Source organism: Dunckerocampus dactyliophorus, chromosome 10, assembly GCF_027744805.1.
Source record: "Dunckerocampus dactyliophorus isolate RoL2022-P2 chromosome 10, RoL_Ddac_1.1, whole genome shotgun sequence".
NCBI classification, from domain to species: Eukaryota; Metazoa; Chordata; class Actinopteri; order Syngnathiformes; family Syngnathidae; genus Dunckerocampus; species Dunckerocampus dactyliophorus.
This window is the reverse complement of record NC_072828.1, coordinates 31,215,284-31,241,671: the sequence shown is the minus strand read 5'-3', so window position 1 is coordinate 31,241,671 and position 26,388 is coordinate 31,215,284. Positions and strand designations below refer to the sequence as shown.

The following is a 26,388-nucleotide window of genomic DNA, read 5'->3' as shown; positions in this document are numbered from 1 at the left end:
CTCGTCAAATTCAGACTCCAGACTTTGTCCTATGCATTTTTTGTTTGTTATTTTTGTAACATTTTGACTGTTGTACAAGAGAATAAAGTACAACTTTATTCTTAAACTAATTTCTTGTATTAAAAAAATATATAAACAAATATTACTTAAAATTTCACACTTTTTCCTTTTTTTCCAGTAAAACTTTTATTCTGGTAAAATTCAGACTTTAGAATTTTTTTTTCTTGTAAAATTAAAACTTTATTACATTCAAATTAGATAAGACTTGTACAAAAAAAAAAAAATGTGAAAAAAGTTCATTGGAGTATATTACTTTACTATTACTCTACTCCTGTAAATTTCTGACTTTATTTTTTTTATTCTTTGTGTACTACGCATTTTTTGTTGTAATACTTTTTCTGGTAAAACTACTGTCAAAAGTACAACTTCATCAAAATTATTTATTGTAAAAAATATATAAAAATCTGGCTTTTTCCTGGTACAACAATTTTATTGTGGTAAAATGCTGACTTTATTCATAAATTGACTTGCTTGTAAAAAAAACATTTTTTCCTGTAAAACATTCTCATGAAATTGTGACCTCCAATTATGTGTTGTTTTTTTTAGTAGTAAAATGACTTCCTTCTTTAAAAAGGTATTCCCTGCAACAACTCAACTTCCTTTTTGTAAAAACTTTATTCCCCAAAGACTTTCCTGGTGTTGAGTGAATAAAGGAGGCCCAGAGAGAAAATGAGAAAATATGAGACTTTTATTCAAGTGATTTGTACAATGAAGCGGATCTTTGTTATTGTGTGTCTCACAGACACACGGAAGAGATGAAAGTTGACATGAGGGAAAAAAAAAGGCGTACAGTATTCACAGTTAGTGTCCAAAAGGTAGCACCCAGACGGTTGGTTAGTTGGTTAGTAGCCTTGATGACGTTCATCTAGCGGCTTGAATAAAGACGAGGGTAGAAATGAATCCATAGTGAAAGCTTCAGTGGTGATGCTGCAGGTACTGCTTGGAAAAACTCTCCAACTGCGCCTCCAGCTCGCTGGCCTTGTGCCTAAACCCAACCCAACGTACTTTTTTATTGTGGTTATTTCTCATTTTCTTGCTGTAGTACTGTGACTTCATGCTGGTAATACTAGGACTTTTTTATTGTAACAATTTCAAAAACAGTTATTTCATATTACATTTTGTTCCTCATAAAATGATCATCGCTGATGAAATAGTTGACAGACTGCATTGTTTCAGTTCCTTACTGAATCCGTTCCCCAGCTCGCTGCAGTCGGTGTTTTAGGTTGCATTTCTCCTCTCTTCTTTTATGTTGTTGGGTAACATGTTCTAGTTTGCTTTCTGCATCATTTTAGCTGATCAGCAAATTAGAATAACTGCTTTCAAGGGTTAGGGAAGTCAAATGATCTCTTAATAAGATGATTATTCTTGTATGGCTTCAAATCAAATGACACCATCTAAATAGAAATAAAAATTTTAAATAACTACAAAAGCATGCAGACCTCTGCCAAGCGCCATAGTACCCCCCACCCCCACCCTATCTAGCTATGAAAATGTCTAAAAATGATACTATTCTAATGTTAGCATTCTAATGCTAGCAATGCTAACACCTAGCATGATAGTGCTAAGTGTTAACGTGTGTGTCTACCCATGAAAATAGATTTACCGCAGGGTCCTCGAGTGGTTCTGGACGGTCTCCAGCTGGTCTATCTTGGCTGTGAGTTGGTGGATTTGGGTTTCCAGTTCTTTCTGGGTCTGGTCCACGTGTTGGCACAGGCGGGCAAAGGTGGTTGCCATCTCCCTGCCAACACACACGGGGGCAACAGCGTCACGCCGCTTCTTTGTTTACGTATGCTTCAGATACATGGATGTGCGTGTGTCGAATAATAAAATCCATAGATGGCATCCACACTGCCCGTCAAAAGTTTGGAGACGCTTTCCCATGTTATTGTATGACAAAATGTCTTATAACTTTTGACTGTTACTATTTTACAAGACAAAAGGTAGAATAAAGTTAACATTGAAAAAAACTTTATTCTTCTACCAAACGTTTCACTGATGTGACCTCCTGACATCCTGCATGTGCTTGGGGGAGGCATGCAGGTTGATGAGGAGGCGCAGGTTGCTGTAGGTGTAGAATAGAACGAGAAGGAGGCGCAGGTTGCTGTAGGTGTAGAATAGAATGAGAAGGAGGCGCAGGTTGCTGTAGGTGTAGAATAGAATGAGAAGGAGGCGCAGGTTGCTGTAGGTGTAGAATAGAATGAGAAGGAGGCGCAGGTTGCTGTAGGTGTAGAATAGAATGAGAAGGAGGCGCAGGTTGCTGTAGGTGTAGAATAGAATGAGAAGGAGGTGCTTACTGCTGAACTTGGTGGCTGCAGTTGGCGCTTGTGAAGCTGACGATGAGCTGCAGCTTGTCGGTGGCGAAGTCCACAAACTGGCGCTTGAAGGTGCGCTCCTTTGCCTTGGTGGTCCAGGTGAGGCGCTCGTACAGGTACAGGAGGCCGTAGAGGGAGGCCGCCATGCCGATGAGCCTCCAGCCGAGCGTCCTCCACACCTGAACACACGTGAACGAGCGACAGGTCGGTGATGCGCTCCCGAGGTGGGCGTGTCGACGCGAGCGTGCGGCGTACCACTCCTCCCACGACGAGGGCGCTCATGGACGTGCGGGAGGTGATGGAGGCTACGTTGGTCGCCATGGCTACCATCAGGTCTTCCTGCGCCATCAGGGCCGTGTCGTGGTTGGGCTGTGCTGTGGTGGAAGGGGGTCCCGAAGAGGGTGTGGTGGCTGGGGGCAGGGCTGGTAGAGAAGCCTGGAGGAACGTCCCGTGGAATAAAACAACACATTGATGTCTTTACTACCATAGGCTCCAGCCTCCTAACCTACCTGGAATTATCATTGATGTGAAAAAAAAAAAAAAAAAGTGAAGCACTGGGACCCCACAGGGGTGTGTGCTGAGTCCGCTCCTCTACACGCTCTTCACCTACGATTGCGTGGCCTCCCAGAACAACACCAGCATCATTAAATTTGCAGATGACACTACAGTCATCGGACTGATCACTGGTGGTGTTGAAACATCATACAGAAGAGAGGTGGCGGACCTCATAGCTTGGTGTCGTGATAACAATCTCCTTCTCAATACAGATAAGACTAAAGAGATGATCATCGACCCAAGAACAAGGGAAAAGGAGCCGCATAGACCCCTGTTTATTGATGAGACTGAGGTGGAGAGGGTGAAAACCTTCAAGTTCCTTGGCACACACATCAGCGAGGACCTCACCTGGTCTCACAACACCCAACAAATTCTGAAGAAGTCCCAAAGGAGACTGTACTTCCTGAGAAGACTGAGGAAATTTGGCATGTCCACCACAATCCTGAGTTGCTTCTACAGATGCACTATGGAAAGTGTCCTTACCGCCTCCATCACTGTTTGGTACGGTAACTGTACAACACGTGATAGGAAGGCACTCCAGCGGGTGATCAAGACCTCACAGAACATTGTTGGGGCAGCCCTCCCCTCACTGCAAGACATTTATAAAACTAGAGTCCTACGAAGAACAAACAACCTCATCAAGGACAGCACACATCCACAACACTCATTATTCACACTCCTACCGTCAGGCAGACGCTACAGGAGTTTGAAGTCCAGGACCACAAGGCTGGCAAACAGCTTTTACCCACAGGCCATCAGGCTTCTCAACGAAGCACTCACACACGCCGCACGCAACACACTCACACACTCATAGCACTTTATTTATTGATTTATTTGTATTATTTATCTGTATTAATGTCTCTTCTGTTGTTGTTGCTTAATTTATTGGTATTTATGTTTCTTATGTTCTTATTCTTTCTTGTGTTTTCTTTCTTTTCTTGGGAGAATGAACAGAATAAGATTTTCATTGCATAGCAGAACTACCTGTTTTACTGTGCACATGACAATAAAACTCTCTTGAATCTTGAATGTCTTTGCTACCATAGGCTCCAGCCTCCTAACCTACCTGGAGTTTCTGGTCCACCAACTTGAGGGCTCTCTCGGCATTGACGGAGCCCAGGAAGCGGTGCACCAACGCCGTCCACCCCAAGGAAAAGCGGAACTGGATGTTCTCCTGGAAGTCATTGCACAGCGAGGCGCAGTTGAGGTCGTAACTCAGGTCCAGCTTCCTGTTGGGCACTAGCATGTGGATTTGGGTCTGGCTGGCGGAGGGCAGCAAAGGTAACATGCTCTCTGCAGAGGGAATGATAGCACGTTGGGTCCATTTTCATCACCGGTGGTGAGAGAGAATGAAAAGCACCTGTCATGAATCTCTGAGTGGACTGGACCGAGGCGTTGACGGCATCGGAGCAGCGGAAGGCCAGGTTCTTGCCCATCCCCTGTTCCACGTGAGCCAGCAGCTCCTGGAGGACAAACATCAGCAAGCCAACGGTCAGTCCTCATCCGTGTTCTTGGGCTCCCAGGTGAGCTGGAGCCAATCCCAGCTGACTCTGGCCTAGGATTTAGAGCAGCACCAGGTGTTCCACAAAAGGTACAGCTGATCCAACAGTTCAGAACATGAACGGGTCCTCCTTCCGATTGGACAGCATCGCTACTTCCCAGCATGCCTTGCTAAAGTTGCGTGAAGATATTTTCACGGTTTATTATCCCCCATGGTCGCCCTCCATGTGTCTACTTACCCTCCCATGCAGCGTGATTGTAGTTAGTGTTCCGTCTAGTGTTGCTATCACAGCCTCTTCCTTTAAGCAAGCTCAAGTGCCGCTGAGCATGACTTGCGGGACTCAAGTTTGCCACAAAATATATGATGTCACGTGGATCACAGGTGTCCAGGTGTTTTTCCTCCCGCTTGGGCTCCATAGTGAAGGATGAAAGGATGCAAGTTTGCCATTTTGATGTTTGGTAAAGCAACACGTGTCGGTACGCTAACAAGTTATGCATATTTCATCCTTGTCATATCAGAGAAAACCATATTATTAATATCAACTCCACTCTTTTATTTGCCAAACATTGAAACTTTCATGAATAACCTCGCTCATAAAGTTGAACTTCTTCTTAGTATTTTGACTTTATGATGGTAAAATGACCTGACTATTTCAATAAAGTTATAAAATGTCTTCTCATAATATTCTGATTTTATTCCCATCATATTTTCACTTTATTCCCACAGCACTAGAACTTTTCCAAAAATGAGTTCTATTTTTTTATTCTGTTTGTTTGTCACAATATTCCGACTTACTTTAAAAAATGACTACAATTAAGTTACTTTTTCTCATTTTATTACGATGTTATTCTGTAGAACACAACTTTTTTCTCTTCATGCAATTATTGTAAAATTACTGAAGATTTTTAATTTTTGCTGCTTTTTTTTGGAATTGTTATTAAATGATATATTTTGTACCATGGGCCAATAAAAACAGCTGCGGGCTGCAAATGGCCCCCTGGCTGCACTTTGGGCACCACTGATAAAGAACAACCACAGCACGCAGGTTTGAGACCCTTGCTTTAGCATCTCCAAAGAACAAAAGGTGCATGTTTTTGGATGGGAGTACAGTGATCCCTCGTTTATCATGGTTAATCGGCTCCAGGCCCGACCATGATAAATGAATTCCCGCAAAGTTGGATTACTTATTTAGAAATCAAATATTAGCGTATAGAAAACCTGTTTACGACCTTCTAAATATGCTTTTTAACATTAGAGCCCTCTAGACATGAAATAACACCCCTATTACCCAATAGAGTAGACATAGTAAGAGAAAATAAGACACAATATAGACTCACATGTTAGCATTGGGAGAGTGTAACATTACTGACACTTCAAGACCAGTGTAGGACACTACACTACCAGTCAAAAGTTTGGAGACACTTTCATACAATAACATGGGAAAGTGTCTCCAAACTTCTGGTAGTGTACATATCACCGCAACGTCTTTGAACGCGTCTTTTTCTTCTGTATTTTACTTCATTTAGCCATTTCTATGCCAAAAATGCTTAATTTAGACCACAAAAAGGGTTAAACATGCAATATTTTTGGACTAACAGGCCGTACTCAACCACAAAACAGGAATGATTTATTAATTTATATGTAGGTTGGAAAAACTTGAAGCACGAAAACCCACACCGGGCGAGGGAGAACGTGCACAGCAAGAGGTCAGTGGTTCACAATGATGGAACATTGGAAGCACACACTTACAGACTTGTAGAGCTTGAGCACATGCGGTGACGGGTGGAAGTCGGCGTGGAACTCGTCCACAATGACATTCAGGCGGCAAATCTCCTCACCCATCGCGTTGGACACCTGAAAAGAAGGTCAGCAAGGACACTGCATCATTGTTCATGGGAAAAAAAAGAGAAAAAGATACCGGAAGCTACCTTGGACTCCACGTCCTCACTGATGGCCTTGATCTTCTTGTTGATGTCGTCAATCAGCAGCCTAAGTTGATTTCGTACAAAATCCAGCCGGTCCAGCTGATATTCTCGGTCCTCCAGTGCTGCAATCCTGAAGCGCCGCACGACAGACAGCGTTTCAACATCTAAACGTCCGAATCACGCTGTTTGACAGCTGCCCCTACTGGACCACCTCCTGCATTTCACATCTCCCCCAAAGCAAAGCACGGCCGCTACAAGATGAGCAGAACGTGAGCGACCCACCTCTTCTCCGCCGCCTCGATGTTGATGGCGTCCATGATGCACTTGACTTTTTCTGCGATCTGCTCGGCCCTGATTGTGTGCTGCTCAAACTTTGTTTTCACTGCTGACTGCGAGATACACTCCTGCGAGGCCACGACACACACACACACACACACACACACACACGCACGCACGCACGCACGTTACCGTGACGTTCGCCTGGGGCTGCTGATGGGATAACCAAACGGGGGCGAGACGCTCCCACACAGCTGCTGCTTTGAAACGTAAAGGAAGGTAAAAACACAGCAGCCGAGCGAGCGTCTGCCACATCCCACAGCCCCCTGGTTCCGCAAGTCACAGCAACGTGATGGTGAAGCAAAATGATAAAAACATCACCAAAATGATAAAAACATGTCAAACGAATACAAAGAAAAGGAAGAAAAAGGTCATTCTAACACAGTCGATCGTTTCTTACTATTTAGCATTGGTGGATGACGGGAAGCCTGCCTATTTGTGCTCTCTCTCTGAGAAAAGAGGCCCTTTTTGCCACATAAAGCAGGGGTGTCCGTGAGCGTTTTTATATTGGCCCTCGGCACGTTCTAAACACACAAACAACGGAACTAAAACCAAAAAAAGGAAATATTACAAGAATAAAGTCAGAATATGAGAAAAAATGCCTGAGAGTATTAGGGATCTACTGCACGTGGAATACGTGTTCATCTTGCTCGTGTAACACACACACGCAGCTTGGCAGCATAACAGAATCAAATGAAGACAGAAAGCAAATGAAGCCATGCCCTCGCCTTAGTGAATCTAGACTTCAACAATGAAGACGCAGGTTGACAGAAAAAGCACAGTGGTTGTTCTCGAAGATCAAACCAGCCCTGCTTGAAGAGGAGCTTGATGGGAGAAGCTGAGCAGTGAGCAAGGTAAGCTTCCATCCAAGGTGGTCCTGCTAGAGATCACCCTAATTTCCGGTGTATAAGCCGCTACTTTTTTCCACACGCTTTGAAAGCTGCGGTTTATACGGTGATGCGGCTAATATGTGCTCACGATCTGGTTATGTGACATCTCATGTGCTTCCGAGCAGCGCCCTCATCATGGAGAACGTGTGGAGGTGTTGGGAGGTCCATGCAGTAAACTGTAATACCAACTGTGACCAGTAGATGTAGTTATTGTATATCCTCAGTAATGTTGGCACATGTCTGAAGGAGACACTTGCTTCTGTTGTTCTGGCATGAGGACATGGCAGCGCCAGGGCTGCTTGGAGAACGTGTCCGACCACAGTGCACCTTGCTGGACCACACCAGGTGGCTCCACCCACTCTCTACCATATGGGCTACTTGGAGAGTGTGTCCGACCACAGTGCACCATCGCCAGCTCCTTCAGCAAGACGTCTGGTCTTTTACAGAGCAGGATCAAGACGGCAATGACTGGTGGCCTCCTGTTTGTGTGTACTAAATATCACATGGAAACATGTGGCTTATCTATGAACAAACCTGTTTTTATCTTTAAATCTAGTGGGTGTGGCTTAAATACCCGTGCGTTGTATAGTTTGGAAATGACGGTAACGTCCATCTTCTACCTCGGCTTTTACTGGGAGGTTAACAGCCATTTCAGCACAAACATTCTGCTTTCAAACAATTATTCAACCTCCAGAGTACGTGACACTGTCAAGTAAACAGGATTTCCAGTGAGGGTTGAATCACTGTGAGAGCAACCGTATGTCCATGCCTGCTAACCCAAAAGGGTGTTTTTGACTACAGACTACGGATCGTAGTGAACTGCGACGACCTCAACACACAAACACGCACACACGTACACGCGTACAGACCTCAAACCTCCGCTCAAAGCTCTGGAACTCCTTTAATCTCTCCTGGAAGCCTTCAGCCAGGGCGCCACCTGGTGAAAGAAAGTCAATGTCAAAGCGCACGGTGCGCTCACTCACGCACAAGCACGCTTGCCGTTGCACAACGGGGAGCTGAAGCCTCACCCGCCTCGGGCATGCCCTGTGCCCGCTGCATGCGGGAGTTGAGCACCTCCTTGGCGGACACAAAGAAGATGCGGTTGGGTGCCTGCTCGCGGTCCACCACCTTCAGCTCCTCCACCAAGAAGTTCACGCAGCGGTCCGTGTGCTGCTTTCTCACCTGGACAATCACATTTTGGAATGTTTAGGAATAAAATAGCAACATTAAAACAAGATGACTTGGCAAAGGTGTGTGTCACTCACATCCTCCATGTATTCCGGCTCGTTTGCTGAGGCGTCCCAGCGATTGTTGAGGATGAAGATGTTGGGCTTTGACAAGCGTTCATTCACTTTGTGAAAAAAGTGCTTTTCCTACATGACAGACGAAACAGTAAGCGTGAAATGGACTGTGGCACTTTGAGGAAAAAAAAAAAAAACTTTCAGCGTCTCTCAAACACTAATGTGTATGTGGCAGCCCGCCACAGATACATTTGGACTGCCACAAATTACCTGCACATTATAACAGGACTGTGTGAATGCTACGTAAAGGGAGGGGGACAGGAAGTGACATCAGGGGTTATGAGTTGAGGTTGGCGTCGGTTACGGCTGCAACAGTAGCCCATGTTAGGGATTATTGTGCCTTTTTGGGAGATCAATCAAACCTGCAATAAAAGCCTGTTGTTCCTGCAATCAAGTCTGGTGCTTGTGTATCTCACCCAACATTACAGTAACATTACTTCAGAATGCCTCGTATTTGTATTTTACTCCATTTAGCCATTTTTATGCTTGAAAATGTTTCATTTAGGCAAAAAAAAATATTCTTAATATAATGGGCAGTATTCATCCACAAAACAATATGATTTACTTGTTAATATTTTTTTTTAAAAACGGTGATATAGTGAATTTGCAAAATTCAAAGCGCAAAGTGGCAAAGGATTACTGTACTCGCTAAATATGCCTAAGTTGAAGACCCACCCCTTCTAATGTGTTCTTATTCCCTGGCAGACCAGGTGCATATGAGGTGTGTTAAAGAAGCAGATTTACGTTGCCATCTATTGTATGACAGGCTACGTTCACAGACAGTCCCTTCATAATGCGTTGATGAGTGAGGGCCAACAGGTAGCGCCACGTCTATCCGTGGCCGTCCAAATGTATTTGTGGTGGGCTGCCACAATAAACGAATGTATGGGCAACACTGATATTCCAAGCGTCATCTTTCACACAGGATGACACACAAAGAAGCGCCGCGCCGCAGCTACGAGAGATCACGGAAGTCAACCCGAGCCGAGCAAAGAGTCGTTACCGTGTTCATTAGCGTGGATTCCGAGTTGGCCACCAGCACAAAGACGTCGGCGTCCAGGCAAAACTTGTCTATCCAGCTGTCCAACTCTGACGTGACGTCTGTTCCTGGGCTGGTAAATGACAGGGAACTTATTTTAGCAGCCAAAACACACCATTTACCAACAATTCACACATTTTGCATGATGTTCCTGAAACGTGAATGGTGGTTCTACCCGCTGTCTACTACTCATCGGCTTGCGGGAGAAGCAATCGCATCAATTCATTGACTTTGTGCGTGAATATACAGTGTTCCCTCGCTACATCGCGGTTCACCTTTTGCAGATTTAAATGCAATTTTGCAACTTTTTTTTTTTTTTTTTAAACAGCGTAAGAACGTGCATTGTGTTCACGTGCTTGTGGTGTTTTACAGCGGTTTATCGGTGCTCTGTTGCTTGGGTCTGTTATTCTATTTACGACTGCTACCAGTATAGGGTGTTGTATACTCATGTAAGAATTGAAGACTGTCCAGTTGTCTCAGTAAATATAGCACCACAACAGTCCTGATTGGCTAAGGGAGAACCCGCCCATTGTGTTCTGCGTTCTGATTGGCTGTAGACCATTGTCAATCTCCTTGTGCAGGACTGCCTGTTTCCTGTTGTATGATCGCTAGCTGCTAACAATCATACATGCTGAATGAAGGCAGAAGTTACGCAGCTGTCGGGCGTCTGGAATACTGGAAATTAATCTTCGGTTCACAGAGGACGAAGAAGAGGAATACGTTTTAACAAGGATACAAAAACGCTACAGCCTAACAGCGCCAGGACAGGCCACGATCAGAGGGGTGAAATATGCGTGATTCGCTTAATTTCTTGTGTCCAATCTCGTAAGTTGATCATTAAAATTCAAACAAAATTTGAACTTGAGTGTTTAAACAAGAGAGAAATGTGATAAAATGTCAATGCCTGTCTGATGAAAAGAATATAAAGTGTATGGTGAGGACTTTTACAGCCTTAAAACATAATAATAATTGTACAAAAATACAGTTAGCTACTTTGCAGGCTATTTTTGGAACCGATCCCCTGCGACAAATGAGGGAACACTGTATTGTGGAGCGAGACTGTGACTGTGATTCACATTTTTCTGCAGGATGGTGCAGCCCTACACTATACTATACTATACTATACTATACTATACTATATGTACTGTATACCTGTCCACCAGCACCAGGTCGTCCCGAAGCAGGGCGCACTTGGTCTTTGGCCAAAAAACACGAACGAGACAGCCGGCGTCCAGACTGTCATCCATGTGCAGCGCATGAGCCAGCTGGTTGACGGTCTGCAGGGTTGGTGAGCGTACACTTAATATACCACTTAATATACAAATATACATTTTCACAGCATAGTTATTCGCCTGGCTCACTGGTAAAAAGCGTTACGGACGACTGACTTTTGTGCAGCCAGCTTAGTATCCATTCCTGCTCAGTGACGAAAGCAGAAGCATAAAGCAAGCTTCGCACGTAAGAGTGCGAGTATGAACGATGTTTGTTGATAAGTGCTACGTGACTGACCGGCACACAGCGCGGGCTGCAGCTCGTGGTAGAAAATGAAAGGGTGGACGGGTCTGCTAGTATGTATGCATTTAACAAACCAAATCTCAGGGTGGAAAAATATTGAATGGCTGCAGCAGTGTGAAAACGCAGCTATAATTTCATCACGTCAAACCGGTTATCCTGCTTTGCTGCACAACTTCCCACAGTATGAACTGGAATTAGACTTATCCATCCTGTATACATGGAGATATACAGTATACTTAAGACTCGGATTTGTTTTATGTCTCTTTATGCAGGACGCCGTGCCTTTCTAGAGCTGTGAATAAAGTAACATTTACCTTGATGCTCTTCTCCTCCTCTGAGCCCTCCGTCTTGAGGTAGGCCTTGTCCTCGTCTGTACCCTCCACGCTCAGGAAGCAGTTGGTGGTGTGGCCAATCCCGCTGGGCAGCACGCGGTCCCTCAGCATGGCGTTAACCACTGTGCTTTTACCGTTACTTGTCCTAAGAGTACACAAGGTGGAAGGCCCACGTCAGACTTTGAAAACCCCTGCTGGAGTGCAGGGGTTCTCAAATGGCGTCAACCTGGGACGCACATTTCCCACCGGTCATTCAGCCACGACCCACTTTTATTTCTACAAGTTTTGTTTTTTACATTTTTAAGTTATTTTTATTTATTTATTTTACACTTTTGATTTAAGTCATTTTTATTTGGATTATTGTTTACATTTTTATTTATTTATTTTTACACTTTAATTTTTTTTACACTTCATTAATTTTGATTATTTTTTACACTTGTATTTCAATTTTTATTATTTGCATTTTTTTCCCCACTGATTGTATTTGTTCTTTTACACTTTTACTTAAAGTTATTTTTGCTATATTGTACACTTATTAAAGTCATTTCTATTTTATATTTATCTATTGATATTTTTTATACTTTTTTAAGTCACACCAAGCAAATGCATTTGTTTTTGCTTTTTTTTTTTAAATCACCTGTCATCTTTTGAAACAATAATAGGCATTTTGTCAAGGAAATGAGGAAGAACTGCATGCATACAAATAATACGTAAAGTAAAATGAAATATTAAAAAGACCACAACATCAGATATTTCACTTATAACTGTGCAATGTGCGCACGCCAAGGAAAAAGGTGACTAAAATATTGCCCAATTTACTTTAAAATAAGTCAGATATCAGTTGTGTATTCCATATTTGAATGGAACTTTTGACTTGCTGCCTGCGACCCACTTTTGGGGCCCGCCTCGCCAGTAGAGAACCACTGCTCTGGTGGACAAGGCAAGGTTTCTACTGCAGGTTCTGAGTGTATTTACCTGCCAAAAAAGGCCACTTTCATGTGCCTGCGAGCCAGCACCTCCTTGATGACAGCAAGCTTGTCCGCATACGCCTGGATCTCAAACTTTTGGTCCGGACTTGCAATGTGCTCCAGAGCTTTGTTCTCGCATGTTTCTGTTGGACCAACATAACATCTTGCTTAAACATTTCTCACTACATGTTCATATCTAAACATAGAATAAACATGTTTACAGTATATTCATTTCCAAAACAATCCACAAAGCAAAAATAAACTGTGTAATATAAATAACGCAACAGATGACAAATTGTAAACGCGCCACCGTGTCGGGTAAATAAAACGGCCTGGTTACATTCTGAGCACATACCGGACATATTTCCTGCATGATCACGCAAACCCATTCCCGTACGCATACTCCAGGCTCGTGGCGAAACAGAAGACGTTCCTCGTTGGACAGATAATAAACAAAGCAGCTCACCTTCCACAAACTTGGAGGTCTCGGTCACGTAGTCGAGTAGCTGCTCAAAAACGTCGCTTATCGTCTTCTTGGCCACCACGAAATGCTTCAGGGGGGAAAACTCTCCCCGGGCCGAGTCGGTCCGCAGCAGCGGAGGAACCGCCGCCATGGTCTGTGGACTGGAAACACACACAGGGGTCACTAAAGGTCATACTAATTGTACAACACAGCTGAATCCATAGACCTGAGAGCCCATTGTTCCGAAAGACTAGCCTTCGTAACCCAATAGTGTACCTTTATAGCTATATAGCATTCCTTGCACGAATGAGCTCCAACTGTTATTTATTGACAACCCTGACTCAAAGATGAGACAACACGGGCGTAAACAAGAAGAGCTCCGGAGAAGACTTTGGTGGCCTGCGCCGCAAAAAATGTTATCGTTTTAGTCGGCTTATCAATAATAAGAATGTAAACCACGTGACAACTGCCAAAGCAGAGCGACACAAGAGCGAGCAAGCTAGCCGGTTAAGGTAGCGATATGCTACAAGCAGATATTTGTGATTATTCATGGAAATGTAGCGCAACGGGTGTTATTACCACAGTCCTACGACAGCCAGCGGCCTCTTCTCATAACAACATAAACTGCTTCCCTACGACAATGTCGTTAATCCCTGCTTGTGTTTCCACGATGACTGGCTGTCAATCCCGCTAACCTTCTGTTATGCAGTCAAGCATTGTCAAGCCAGATAGATTTACAGGAAGATTACTAGACAACGTTTCAAAATAAACGTCTCCCACGCGATTGCATTAACTACATTTAAAGTAAGAATTGAACAATAAAAAAATAAAACATTCAAAAACACGTTTGAGTCATTATTGTCTTACCACGACCAATTAGGTGGGTAGCGTTACATACCAAAGATGATCAATTTCGGCGTTAGTAATGCTACCTTGACACCGCTTGCAACGCCACACATCAGCCAATCAGAGAGCAGAGATTTCGTGACATCACGTCCGTTTGCCATCGTCAGTCACGGGCTGGAGAAGATGGGGGGCAAACAAGCGTCGTCGTAGCGAGACGTCAGGTGAAACCGGAGCGAAAATGCCACATACATGCGCTGTTCTCGCATGTGGGAATCGTTCGAATAGGAACTACGGGAAAAGTTACTACAGGGTTCCTAAAATAATCTATCACAAAGGGAAAAAAGTTGAAGAAACAACCCAAAAACGCAGAGATAGGTGGCTACTGAACCTGTCGCTCTCGTCGAGCGGAGCCGAGTCTGTACACGCTCGAGTTTGCAGTGACCACTTTGTGAAAGGTCTGTATGAACTTGAAAATAAAATGCCTGTTTAGTAAAAGAACCGTTTGCAACGGGTTCCCCTAGCAGCCTCGAAGGCGCCAACTTCCGGTTCTCTCACCTGAACGCCGCAGACGTAACGCACGTGCAAGCACGAGTTATGTTACGTCAGCGACTGTACGGCTACTAATGTTAGCTAGCATTGAGAGCATAGCCTATAGTTACAACAACATGAACCTCACGTGCTGATCGACCGTCTTTTCAGACAGTGTGTGCGTACGCGCCATGGACATGCACGTGAATGCCAACAGACGTGAATGACAGCTATGAACGCCAGTTATTATATTCGGACCGAACTAATATTCACAATTGTGAAAATTAGAGATTATCTTTTATACCACTATTTGTAACATTTGTGTTGGTGTTGTTATGCTTTCAGTTACATAACGAGTCATTTGGAGTGAGTTTCATACGCTTTATTTAATGCCAGGCGCGGACTTAGAGGGGGGTGTACAATCCCCCCCGCCCGTTTTGAGGCACATGGCTATTCAGTTGGAGGTGCAAAATAAAGGTTCTGGCATCATGACTACAAGGAAAACTGTTGTCTATTCTCAATGAAAATTAACCAGAAAAGCGATCCCCAGTGACATAAAATTATACTCAAATCCTCGGAATTTACAGCTGCTTCAAATTGGAAAATATTTCAGGAAATTGAGCTAAAATGGGTTTCTCCGAGTACCGGTCATTTTATAAATAGAATGTTTTGGCTTAAATGATATATTCCAAGGATAAAAATAACAACAAACTCTTGAAATTAAGGACATAAAATTGGCCTCACCGGCCCGTAACCAGATATTTTTTGGGGGAGTTCAAAAATCTGAGTGAACGGACCTTTTGCGAGGGAGCGAAGCGACCGAGTGGGGGGAGGGTGAGGCAGGGGGGTGTACCCCCTCCTAGAGCAGGGAAAATTTTGCATTTGGAGCTCGAAAAAACAGTTTTGTGATTCATATTATGGACAGACATAACAACAACGTTATTTCCTCCAAATGACAAGCTTAAGGGCAAAATGCCAACATCAAGCTTGCCCTATTTAGATAAGTTCATCAGTTGACTGGGCGACTGAGCATGCCATGGCTTCAGTGGTGGATGCTATTTCCACAGGCCTACACTATATGAATCACTACAATGTGTTTCAGCCTTACCTATCGCTCATTCAGCATCATCGTCGTGGAAAATAGGAATTTTTTTAAATAAATGGAATAATTTCATAGTTAGACCTTGTAAATACGTTTTTTTACATGATTAGAGCCCTCTAAACATGAAATAACACCCCTATAGTCACCTTTACACTCCTATTACCCAATATTGTAGACATAAAAGCAGAAAATAAGAAATAGACATAAATGAGACATAATGTAGACTCACACGTTAGCATTGTTGTCTTTGCTGGGTGGTTCGTGTCCATCAGTGGTACATTACTGACACCTAGTGACCAGTGTGCAAAACTGCATATTACATCTTTGGATGTGTCTTTTCAATGCCTCATCTAGACATTTTTATGCCTGAAAATGCTCGATTTAGGCCAAAACCGGGGCAACAGTGGCTCAGGAGGTAGAGCTGGTCGCCCAGAAAACTGAAGATTGGCCGTTCCGTCCTCGCTCCCGCCACCCTGCGCCGGATTTGAGTGTGGTCGCGACATTGCCTTGCGATGATTTATGAACCTGTTGTCATTCTTCATGTTTGATGTTGTCCTTCCAGGGAAACCCAGTGCGTTATATGACGTGGAAAATGAAGACTGGGCTCCGACGCAAAACCTCGGACGCAAGAAAGTGAAAGAAAAGGCAACGCCACCCAAGCCGAGGAGTAAGCGCACTGAGCTCCGTGAGGAGAAACGCAGGCGCACTGAAGGCGCGGAGGCTCTGCTCGTGCTGCGCAATCAGTCCGAACCGGAAGCTGCAGACGTGGTGGAGAGCATCCTAGATCAAGATGAAGATCCAGAAGAAAGCCGAGGTATATTCCAGGAGTGGAATGGAGAGTCCCCCTGGAGGCCACGGCGCCCCTAGCATCCACCTATATTGACTCTGCTGACATTTGTGGCTGAAGTGACCATTTATCAACATTGAATCGATTGTATTTCTTATGTGAACACTGACGCAAAAGTATTGTCCATTGGCTGCACTCACGTGTCTCCAATGTGATCGCAGGTGCGGACAATGCGAGCAGGGGTTGCCAGACGCATCTGACCATGGCTGAAATCGAAAGGATGGAAGACGGACTGAAGGACATGGCCATCCAGTTGATAGCGCTCAGAAAGAACACCTTAGATGCACACTTCACGCAAGAGGCCTTTGAGGAAAATGCAGACAAAACCAAGAGCGACGCGGGGTTTCCGAATTTTTTCGACTTAATGCAAATGTTTGAGGAAAAATTATTGTAGTATTTTTACACTAAATGGCCAAAAACCTAATAAAACAATCCAGTTTATTTCTATATATATATATATTTAATCATTTAATAGCTTTTTATTGCCCTGTAGAATTCTATACCAGGGGTGTCCAGAGCGCGGCCCGAGGGCCATTTGCGGCCCGCAGCTGTTTTTTTATTGGCTCGCGGCGCATTCTAAAAATATAGTTGAACAGGAAAACTTTTAAAAAAACAGCAAAGGTTATTTTAGAAGAATAAAGTCAAAATATTAAGAGAAAAAATGTGTACTTTCATGTGACAAAGAATAATGTAGTATTATGAGGAAAAATAATGTTTTAGTATCACAAGGCTGAAATATTTAGGCGTAACATTAGGAGAAAAATATAAAACAAAACGCACTTGGAATTTTGGGAATTAGGTTGGCGAAAGTTATAACATTATGGGAATAAAGTCCAAATATCGTTATTCATATCAAATTACGAAAAGAACATTTACAAGCATAAAGTTGAAATACTTGGAAAATTTGAAGAAACAACAACAAACATTGACAGCTGTAATTTTACAAGAATAAAGTCAAAATATGAAGAGAAAAAAAGTTGTGATTTTATGGGAATTAACTCGTAATATTATGAGGAAAAATAATTTCATATTAGTAGCATAGAGTTGAAATATTAAAGAAAAAACGTGTTTGTTTTTTTTAAGTTTGTAATATTATGAGAAACAAACAACAAAATAAAGTTGTCATTTTTGGAAAAATAGGTTTGGGAATAAAGTCATAATTACAAGTGGAGAGTTGAAATAGTTCCAAAAAAACATCAGAAATGGAAAAAAACAGCTGTCATTTTATGGGACTAAAGTCAAAATATTAAGAGAAAAAAGTCATATTCCAACGAGAAAACAACTGCAATTTTACCAGAATAAACTCAGAATATTAGGAGGAAAAAGAATTTGGAATAGAGTTGAAATATGACCGAAAAAATATGATTGTTTGTTGTTGTTCTTTTCTTTGTTCTTTTCTTTTTTTTTAGGCTTGGGAAATGTTCTACTATAACGGGTCCAAATGTCAAGACCAAAATGTACATGAAGAAAGAAGCAGTTAGAAAATTAAAAAAACAGCTACAGAAAGTCATTTTATGAGAATAAAGTCAAAATATTACTCTGAAAAAGTCACAATTTTATGAGTATAAACTCTTATTATGAGAAAAAATATCATTTTAGTAGCATAGAAATTTTTTTTGTAAAAGTCCTAATATGAAAAACATGAAAAGCATTCAAAATCAATCATTTCAAATAATAATACATTTTTTGGAGAATTAGGTTGTGGTAAAATGTATAAAGTTATGAGAATAAAGTCACAATATTATGGAAATAAAGTCTAAATTAGCAGAAGAAGAAAGTTGAAAACAACTACAGAAAGTGAAAAAAACAGCTAATTTTATGAGAATAAAGTGATAATGTGAAGAGGAAGAAGCTGCAATGTCATAAGAATAAACCCGTAATATTATGAGGACACATGATGTCATTTGTGTTGTTACATGATGAGAAACCAAGCAAACAAAATGAAGTTCCTGCAAATGAGCTTGGAGAGAAAAGTATGATGCATGTTGCAGCACACCACGTACATATTGGCCTGTTTGTTTGCAAGTGCACGAGAGGGTCTGATTTCTTCAAACAAACTACTGGACTGTAAGTGGAACACGTGGAGAATGTGGAACACGTGGAACGTGTCAACCAGTGGTTCACCGCAACATGTCATGTGGAAAAGGATAACGGGATGCGTCGTCCACTTAGTTTGTATCGCCACAATCGTCCAAAGGGGACAGCGCGCGAGAGGAAACGCCTCTTTCTGCTGCGCGTGCGCGTGTGTGAGACCTGAGAGAAAACCGCAGACCGACGCATCACCGCGACCGCCAGCTTCGACTTCGGCTTGAACTTCAGCTTGTCAACAGAAACGTGGACTTCATCTCCTCCGTCCTCTCTGCTGCCGCTGCTGCTTTTGGACAACTATTGATTTTTTATGGTTAGACGTGGACTTATGATGGAGAACTAAAATGGTGAGGAAGAAAAAACTGCTGGTGATTGAGTAAGTATGGCTCCCGTTGTGTTCCTCTGCGTCGCGTCGAACGTTAGCGCGCACCGCGATGATGGGATATAAAAGTTTAGAGACACTTTGTCATGCTATTGGATTAGAAAGTGTCTCTAAACTTTTGGCTGTGAGTGTACATGACAGCACATTGCAATGACGGGTGATATAAAAGTTTAGAGACACTTTGTCATGCTATTGGATGAGAAAGTGTCTCTAAACTTTTGACTGTGGTGTACATGGCAGCACATTGTAATACATCGTGTATGTGAGACATACTCGACGTCATACATTAACCACACTGCTCACTTACTTTGTTTTTCATCTAACATAACATCAAGCTCTTTTTTCTGTGGGCTTCCTCATTGTGTCCACGCTATTGTGGCACCACAGGTGCCACTGTGTGTATTGTGTGTGTGTGTGTGTGTGTGTGCGCGCGTGTAAGAGTGAGCTTTACATGGCATAAAGCTAGCACCCCATCTAGCACTCTCTCTCTCTGCCACTTATTCCCAAGTGCTGACAGCATTACGAGGGAAATGATGTCATTTTAGTAGCCTAGATTTCTCTTTTTTATTAGGAGAAACAAGCCAAACAAAGTTGTAACTTTTGGAAAATTATGTTGTGGAAAAAGTCAGAAAGTCAATATTTTACCACCAAAAAGTCGTATTCTAGCAAGGACAAAAAAGTCACACTTTTACGAGCGTAAACTCGTATTAGTATGTGGAAAAATAAAATCATTTTAGTAGCATAGAAAACAGACGTTCTTTTTTTAAAGTCCTAATGTGAAAAACGAGCAAAACAACAAATAAAGTTGTCATTTTACAAGAATAAAGTCCAAATATGCTGGGAATAAAGTCTAAATGACGAGGAGAAGAACATTTCTAAGAAGAAAGTTGACAGCAGCAGAAATGGGAAAAACAGCTGTCATGTCATTTTACCAGAATGAAATATTAAGACACAAAAGTTGTATTTTAATAAGAAAAAAGTCACAATTTCACGAGCATAAACTTGTATTATTATGAGGAAAAGTAATACCATTTTAGTAGAAACAAGCAAAACAATAAATAAAACTCATTTTTGGAAAATTAGGTTGACAAAAAAGTTTGAATGTTATGAAAATAAAATCAAAATATTGCGGGAATAAAGTCATAATTATGAGAAGAAAATTTACAAGAAGAAAGTTGAAATAGTTGGAAAAAAATCAGGAGCAGAAATGGCAAAAACAACTGTACTTTTATGAGAATAAAGTCAAAATATTACGACAAAAAGGTCACAATTTTATGAGTATAAAGTGTTATTATTATGAGAACAAATCACATCATTTTAGTAGCATAGAAAGCATTTTATTTTGTAGAAGTCCTAATATGAAAAACATGCAAAACATTTTTAAAAATCAATAAATTAAAAATATTACAATAAAAAAATAAATACAATAATATAAGGTTGCGGTAAAATGTATAAAGTTATGAGAATAAAGTCACAATATTATGGAAATAACGTCTAAATTAGCAGAAGGAGAAAGTTGAAATAGTTGGAAAATTTAAAAAAACATCAACAGCAGAAATGAAAAAATATCTGTCATTTTATGAGAATAAAGTCAAAATATCAGGACAAAAAAGTTGTTTTCTAATAAGAAAAAAGTCACAATTTTACAAGCATAAACTCGTATTGTTATGACAACAAATAATATCATTTTAGTAGCATAGAGTTGAAATATTAAAATGTTATTTTTTTTTATTTGCAACATGAGAAACAAGCAAAACAGCAAATAAAAAAAATGAGGCTGCCAAAAAATGTATCAAGCTACAAGAATAAAATCGAAATATTCCGGCAATAAAGTCGTAATAATGAGAAGAAAATTTACAAGAAGAAAGATGAAATAGTTGGGAAAAAAACAGCTGTCATTTTCTGAGCATAAAGTCAAAATCTGAAGAGAAAAAGATGCATTCTAATGCAAAAAAGAGTTGCAATTTGACAGAGAAAATTAGTCTGTTTAGTAGCATAGAAAATATCAGGCATTTTTAAAGTCCAAGCAAAACAACGAATCAAGTTGTAATTTTTGGAAAATTAGGTTTGCGGAAAAAGTTATAATTTCAGGAGAATAAAGTGTAAATTACGAAAAAGTCGAAGCAGTTGGAAAAGAATAAAAAAACAACAGCAAAAATGGGGCAAAAAGTGCTGTAATTTTACGAGAATAAATTCAAAACATTCAGAAAAAACATGCGTGTTCTAATGAAGAAAAAAGTCGTAATTTTACAAGAATGAACTCGTAATTATGAGGAAAAATAATAAAAAAGAAAAAATGTGTTGATTTTTAAAAGTCGTGATCTTATGAGAAACAAATGAAACAAAACACTTTTGTCGTTTTTAGAAAAAGTTCTAATATTGTGGAAATAAAGTCATCATCTTATGAAAAGAAAGAACGCAGAAACATTTGGAAAAGAACAAAAACAAAATGAAAGAAAATGGGGGAAAAAGAGCAAAGAGTGAAGTTGATATGAATAGTAATAAGTTTTTTACCTTTTTCTTGAAATATTTCTAACTTCTGAGCGTATCGTCAGCAAACATGGACGTGTCAAACTATCATACAAGCTGTGCTGTCTGTAAGTCATGTGTCATGTTTTTGCAGCATGACGTGATGTTTGTTTGTTCCGCTTAGAAGCTGTGGCAGCATGTTGTGGGATGGATAATCGACAGCAAAGATCCAGTGTGAGTTGACCTCCAACAGATGCAGTCTGCCAAGCGACACTTTCAAGATCCTCCTCTCAGGCCGCGCGTGGCTTTTCTTTTCTTTTTTGCCTGCAGATGGCCTCCGGTGACCCCGACCTTGCCGACTCCCCCGGCGACCCCCAGCCCGGTGACCTCATTGAGATATTCCGACCGGCCTATCAGCACTGGGCGCTCTACTTGGGCGACGGTTACATCATCAACCTGACCCCCGTCGGTCAGTGCCCGCGTGATTTACACGCGGCACCTCGGTTAGCGTCATTCATCCCTTCCTCGAGCTCCCGCTCTCACCCCACCCCGCAGGTTACATTGCACGTTCTTGCTGCTGTTCTCACAAATATTTCAACGTTCTGTTGAAATCATCTTCAGGCATTTTCTTTTCATAATATCATGACTTTAGTCCCAGAATATGACAACTTTTTATCCAGCCTAAATGTCCAAAAAAGCTTTTTTTGTTGTTTCTCATAATATTACCAACTTTTGGCTTTTTTTACAAACATATTTTATCTTGAATCTTTCAACTCTATGCTGCTAAAAAGACATGATTTTTCCTCATAACATTCCAAGTTTATTCTTGTGAAACTGCGGCTTTTTTTCTCTTCAGAATAAAACATTTTTCCTCTGAATATTTTGACTTTATTCTCGTCAAATTACCGCTGTTTTTTCCATTTTTGCTGTTGTTTTTTTCCCAACTTTCTTCGTATAATTATGACTTTATTCCCATAATATTTGGACTTCATACTCATAATATTAGAACTTTTTTTCCGCAACCCAATTTTCCAAAAATGACAATTATATTTTGCTTTGTTTGTTTCTCATAACATTACCAACTTTTTTTGTTACAAACATATTTTGTCTTTAAGATTTCAACTCTATGCTGCTAAAAAGACATGATTTTTCCTCCTAATATTACAAGTTTATTCTTGTAAAACTGCGGCTTTTTTTCTCTTCATATTTTGACTTTATTCTCATCAAACGACGGCTGTTCTTCCATTTCTACTGCTGTTGTTTTCTCAGCTTTCTTCTTGTAAACGTTCTTCTTCTAATTGATTCCCATCACGTTTGGACTTCACCTCATAATATTCCAACTTTTATCTGCATCCTAATTTTGCAAAAATGACAACTTTATTTGTTGTTTTCTTAGTTTCCCATCATAGTACAGCATTTTATTTTCTTAAAATGACATTATTTCTCCTCTACAAGGTTACGCATGAGTGGTTTCTTGTAAAATTGTCATTTGGTCGTAAACCTCGTAACATTAGAACTTTTTTCCAAAAAGTCCAACTTTATTCTGTTATGTTAGTTTGTCATCATAGTGCAACATTTCTTTTTGAAGTGGTCTTTTCTCTTTAATATTTCAACTTGATGCTACTGAATGACATTTTTTTCCCTCAATAACAGTTCAAGTTTATTCTCTTAAAATCGTGACTTTATTTTTTAATATTTTTGACTTTATTCCCGTAAAATTCGATTTTTTTCTTTTCTAACCATTTTAACTTTCTTTTTGTAATTTTCCTTTTGTATTTATGACTTAATTGTCATCATATTTTGACTTTATTCTGGTAACATCGCAACTTTGTTTCGCAACATCACTTCCCATAACTTTTGTTTTGTTTGTTTTTCGTAATATCAGAACATTTTTTTTAATTATTTTACGTTCATGTTATTGTTCCTGATAATATGACAGCATTATTCTCCTTTTCGTCGACGTTTTGGTCTTAGATTCCAACATTTTTGCAGTAATATTGTGCCTTTCTTCTTATCAAAGTGCTTGCTGAGGTTAGAGTACGAAGGTTTCGGTTCGCGCGGGCGGGGCGGGGCCTTCCGCAAGGGATGAACGACGCCAAGCAAGGTTCCACGGTACTGGTGGAACCCCCTTAACATGAACACAATGTTGTCTCTCACCCCGCCTTGTGTCCAGATGAGAGCCAGGCCGCCGCCATGTCCAGCGTGAAGTCCGTGTTCAGCAGGAAGGCGGTGGTGCGCATGCAGCTGCTGAAGGAGGTGGTGGGCGGCGACTCGTACCGCGTCAACAACAAGTACGACCACAACCACACGCCGCTGCCCGTCTGCGAGATCATCCAGCGAGCGCAAGGCCTGATCGGCCAGGAGGTGTCGTACGACCTGCTGGGGAGTAACTGCGAGCATTTTGTCACCCTGCTGCGCTACGGCGAGGGAGTGTCTGAGCAGGTGTCCTCCGTCCGCCGTCATCGCCACTCACTCCGCACGCACACGCCATATGGACACAAGTATTGGGACACGTCCGGCGGTCGCTTTCTGTGCCACCCCTCGCTGGCTTCGATCAGGGGTGGCCAATGACAAGAGTACGGTGTGGGGGCCACACTGAAAATAACCAAATCAGACATTTCGAGAATAAAGTCGTAAATGTACAACTTTAGACTTTTTTCTCCTGAACGTACGACTGAAGAATGAAGTTTTACGTTTACGATTTTACACGCTGAAAAAAATATCTCAGATTTTGAGAGTAAAGTTGTGAAGTTATGACAAAAAAGTCATACATTGACGAGAATAAAGTCGTACATTTACCTGAAAACAACGTAAATTTACGAGAATAAAGATTTACAACTTTATTCTCATAAAGGTATTATTTTTTTCTCGTAAACGTACAGCTTAAGAACAACGCTGTAAGTTTCCAATTTTACACATAGAAAAAAAAGATTTTGAGAATAAAGTTGTAAATTTCTGACAAAAAAAGTCGTAAATTTACAAGAATAAAGTCGTAAATTTACCTGAAAAAAATTGTAAATTTACGAGAAAAAAAGTCGTAGATTTCCGAGAATAAAGTCGTACATTTACGAGAAAAAAGTCATAAATGCACAACTTTGTTCTCATAAATGTACGATTTAAGAATAAAGTTGTAAATTTCTGATTTTACACATTAAAAAAAATCTGGCATTTTGAGAATAAAGTTGTAAATTTATGACAAAAAAGTTGTCAATTTATCAGAAAAAAACAGTTGTAAATTTACTAGAAAAAAGGCCTAGATTAACAAGAATAAAGTCGTACATTTACAGGAAAGGAAGTAATACATTTACTTGAATTAAGTCCTACATTTACGACCTTACACGTTGAAAAAAAAAATCTGAGATTTCAACAATAAAGTCATAAATTTATGAGAAAAAAGTAATAAATTTACTGGAATGAGGCATACTATTCCATCAATATTATTCTCAAAAGCTCAGATTTCTTTTCCCAATGTGGCCCTGATACGTCTAAAAATATCATTTAACATGAAAATTGCAAACAATTGAAAAATCAGCAGTAATTTCAGAAGAATAAAGTCACAATATTAAGAGAAAAAAGTTGCACTCTAACAAGAAAAAGTCATCATTTTAGGAAAATAACGCCGTAATATCATGAGAAAAGAGAACATCATTTTAGTGGCATAAAGTGGAAATATTGAAGAGAAGCTACTTTTTTAAAAAGGTTGTGATATTATGCGAAACAAACAAAACAAAATACAATTTTAAAAGTTCTAAAGATATAATATAATGCGAACAAAGTCAGAAGTTTTTTGGGGAAAAACATCAGAATATTGCAAGAAAAAAATGACAAGAAGAGAGTTGAAACAGTTGAAGAAATGGAAAAAAAATAGCTGTAATTTTACGAGAATAAAGTCAAACTATTAAAAGAAAATTGTTTTATTGGAACCAGAAAAAAAGTCACAGTTTTACAAAAATAAACTTGTAATATTATGACATTAAGTTGAAATATTTTTAAAAATATCTATTTTATATTATGAGATATGAGAAAAAAAGAAAACATTTTTGGAAAATTAGCTTGGGGAAAAAAGTTGTAATATGACGGGAATAAAAGGTATAATATGACCAAAACAACATGTATGATAATCATTCACATTTGTGATGAAATAAACAAACAAACAAGCATTTTAAGGCGATGATTGATGGATTGATGAATTTATGAATGAATGAAGAGGTGTGGCCCAATAGCGTAATAAACGTGCTCATGGAAATCACGTGTCCAGGCTGTGTAACTGACAAGTATGAAGGCTTTGTTAAAGTGCCTGCACTTTTCTTGCTCTGTGATTTCCCTTCAGTTTATTTGTATTTTCTATTCTTATTTGATTTGATTAGAATTACATCATTGACGATGCCTCCTTTTATCACTGACAGGCTACAAGGGCCATCGGGGCCATCAGTTTGGTGACGGCGGCAGCGAGCGCCTTCTCTGTCCTGGGACTGATAAACACTCGATCCAGGAACAGGCCCTTCTAACATCTGCGGATGTTTTCCAGCTGCGCTTCGACAAATCCTGGAAAGTCTGCAGTCGGGCATCATGAATAAAATCAAGATGAAAAAAAAAAAATCACGCTTTTGCTTGTCAGATCTTTTAAACCATGCGTACGCACAGCAGGGGTGGGCGATACTGCAATGGCTGGTACCGAGTAAATAGTAAACACAGGGCCGATGCCGATTTTGAAAAATGTCATTTTTCCTTTCATTTCATCATCGTCATCAGGACAAAAGGGAACAAAGAAAACCAATTGTGAACAATGTGTGACGCGGAGTGCGTAGAAAAACAGTATATAATGGATCCCAAGATGCAGAAGACAAAAGTAGTTGCAGGTCAGGCTTTAATAGTCTCTGTTACAAGAACAAAAAACAACGGTGCAATAAGAAAAATCAAAAGGGCACC

The 26,388-nt window shown here is 40.7% G+C and overlaps 2 protein-coding genes across 9 annotated transcripts; one reads left to right on the top strand and one right to left on the bottom strand.

The window, feature by feature from the left end:
- Positions 1-714: 714 nt before the first annotated feature.
- On the bottom strand, positions 715-14,546 carry mfn1b (mitofusin 1b). Of its 3 annotated transcripts, none has more exons than XM_054788825.1 (18): positions 14,065-14,546; positions 13,201-13,358; positions 12,742-12,877; positions 11,749-11,911; positions 11,072-11,196; positions 9,884-9,992; positions 8,845-8,952; positions 8,608-8,761; positions 8,449-8,516; positions 6,636-6,757; positions 6,357-6,483; positions 6,178-6,282; positions 4,288-4,390; positions 3,994-4,220; positions 2,628-2,807; positions 2,355-2,551; positions 1,664-1,798; positions 715-1,045 (listed from the first exon to the last, which is right to left on the bottom strand). In XM_054788825.1, the coding sequence occupies exons 2-18, from the start codon at positions 13,346-13,348 to the stop codon at positions 976-978; spliced, it is 2,277 nt and encodes a 758-aa protein (XP_054644800.1). In that variant the 5' UTR covers positions 13,349-13,358; positions 14,065-14,546; the 3' UTR covers positions 715-975. The 3 variants fall into 3 exon arrangements, with proteins under 3 accessions (XP_054644800.1, XP_054644801.1, XP_054644799.1); XM_054788824.1 differs by lacking the exon at positions 14,065-14,546 and adding an exon at positions 13,777-13,923 and having other exon boundaries at positions 716-1,045; XM_054788826.1 differs by lacking the exons at positions 3,994-4,220; positions 4,288-4,390; positions 14,065-14,546 and adding an exon at positions 13,777-13,923.
- Positions 14,187-26,058, top strand: plaat1 (phospholipase A and acyltransferase 1). Of its 6 annotated transcripts, XM_054788834.1 has the most exons (7): positions 14,187-14,498; positions 16,236-16,487; positions 16,682-18,984; positions 21,644-21,693; positions 21,790-21,928; positions 23,633-23,901; positions 25,866-26,058. In XM_054788834.1, the coding sequence occupies exons 4-7, from the start codon at positions 21,667-21,669 to the stop codon at positions 25,965-25,967; spliced, it is 537 nt and encodes a 178-aa protein (XP_054644809.1). In that variant the 5' UTR covers positions 14,187-14,498; positions 16,236-16,487; positions 16,682-18,984; positions 21,644-21,666; the 3' UTR covers positions 25,968-26,058. The 6 variants fall into 6 exon arrangements, with proteins under 6 accessions (XP_054644809.1, XP_054644807.1, XP_054644808.1 ...); XM_054788832.1 differs by lacking the exon at positions 25,866-26,058 and having other exon boundaries at positions 16,682-18,955; positions 21,647-21,693; positions 23,633-25,856; XM_054788833.1 differs by lacking the exon at positions 25,866-26,058 and having other exon boundaries at positions 16,682-18,955; positions 23,633-25,856.
- The last annotated feature ends 330 nt before the right edge of the window (positions 26,059-26,388 follow it).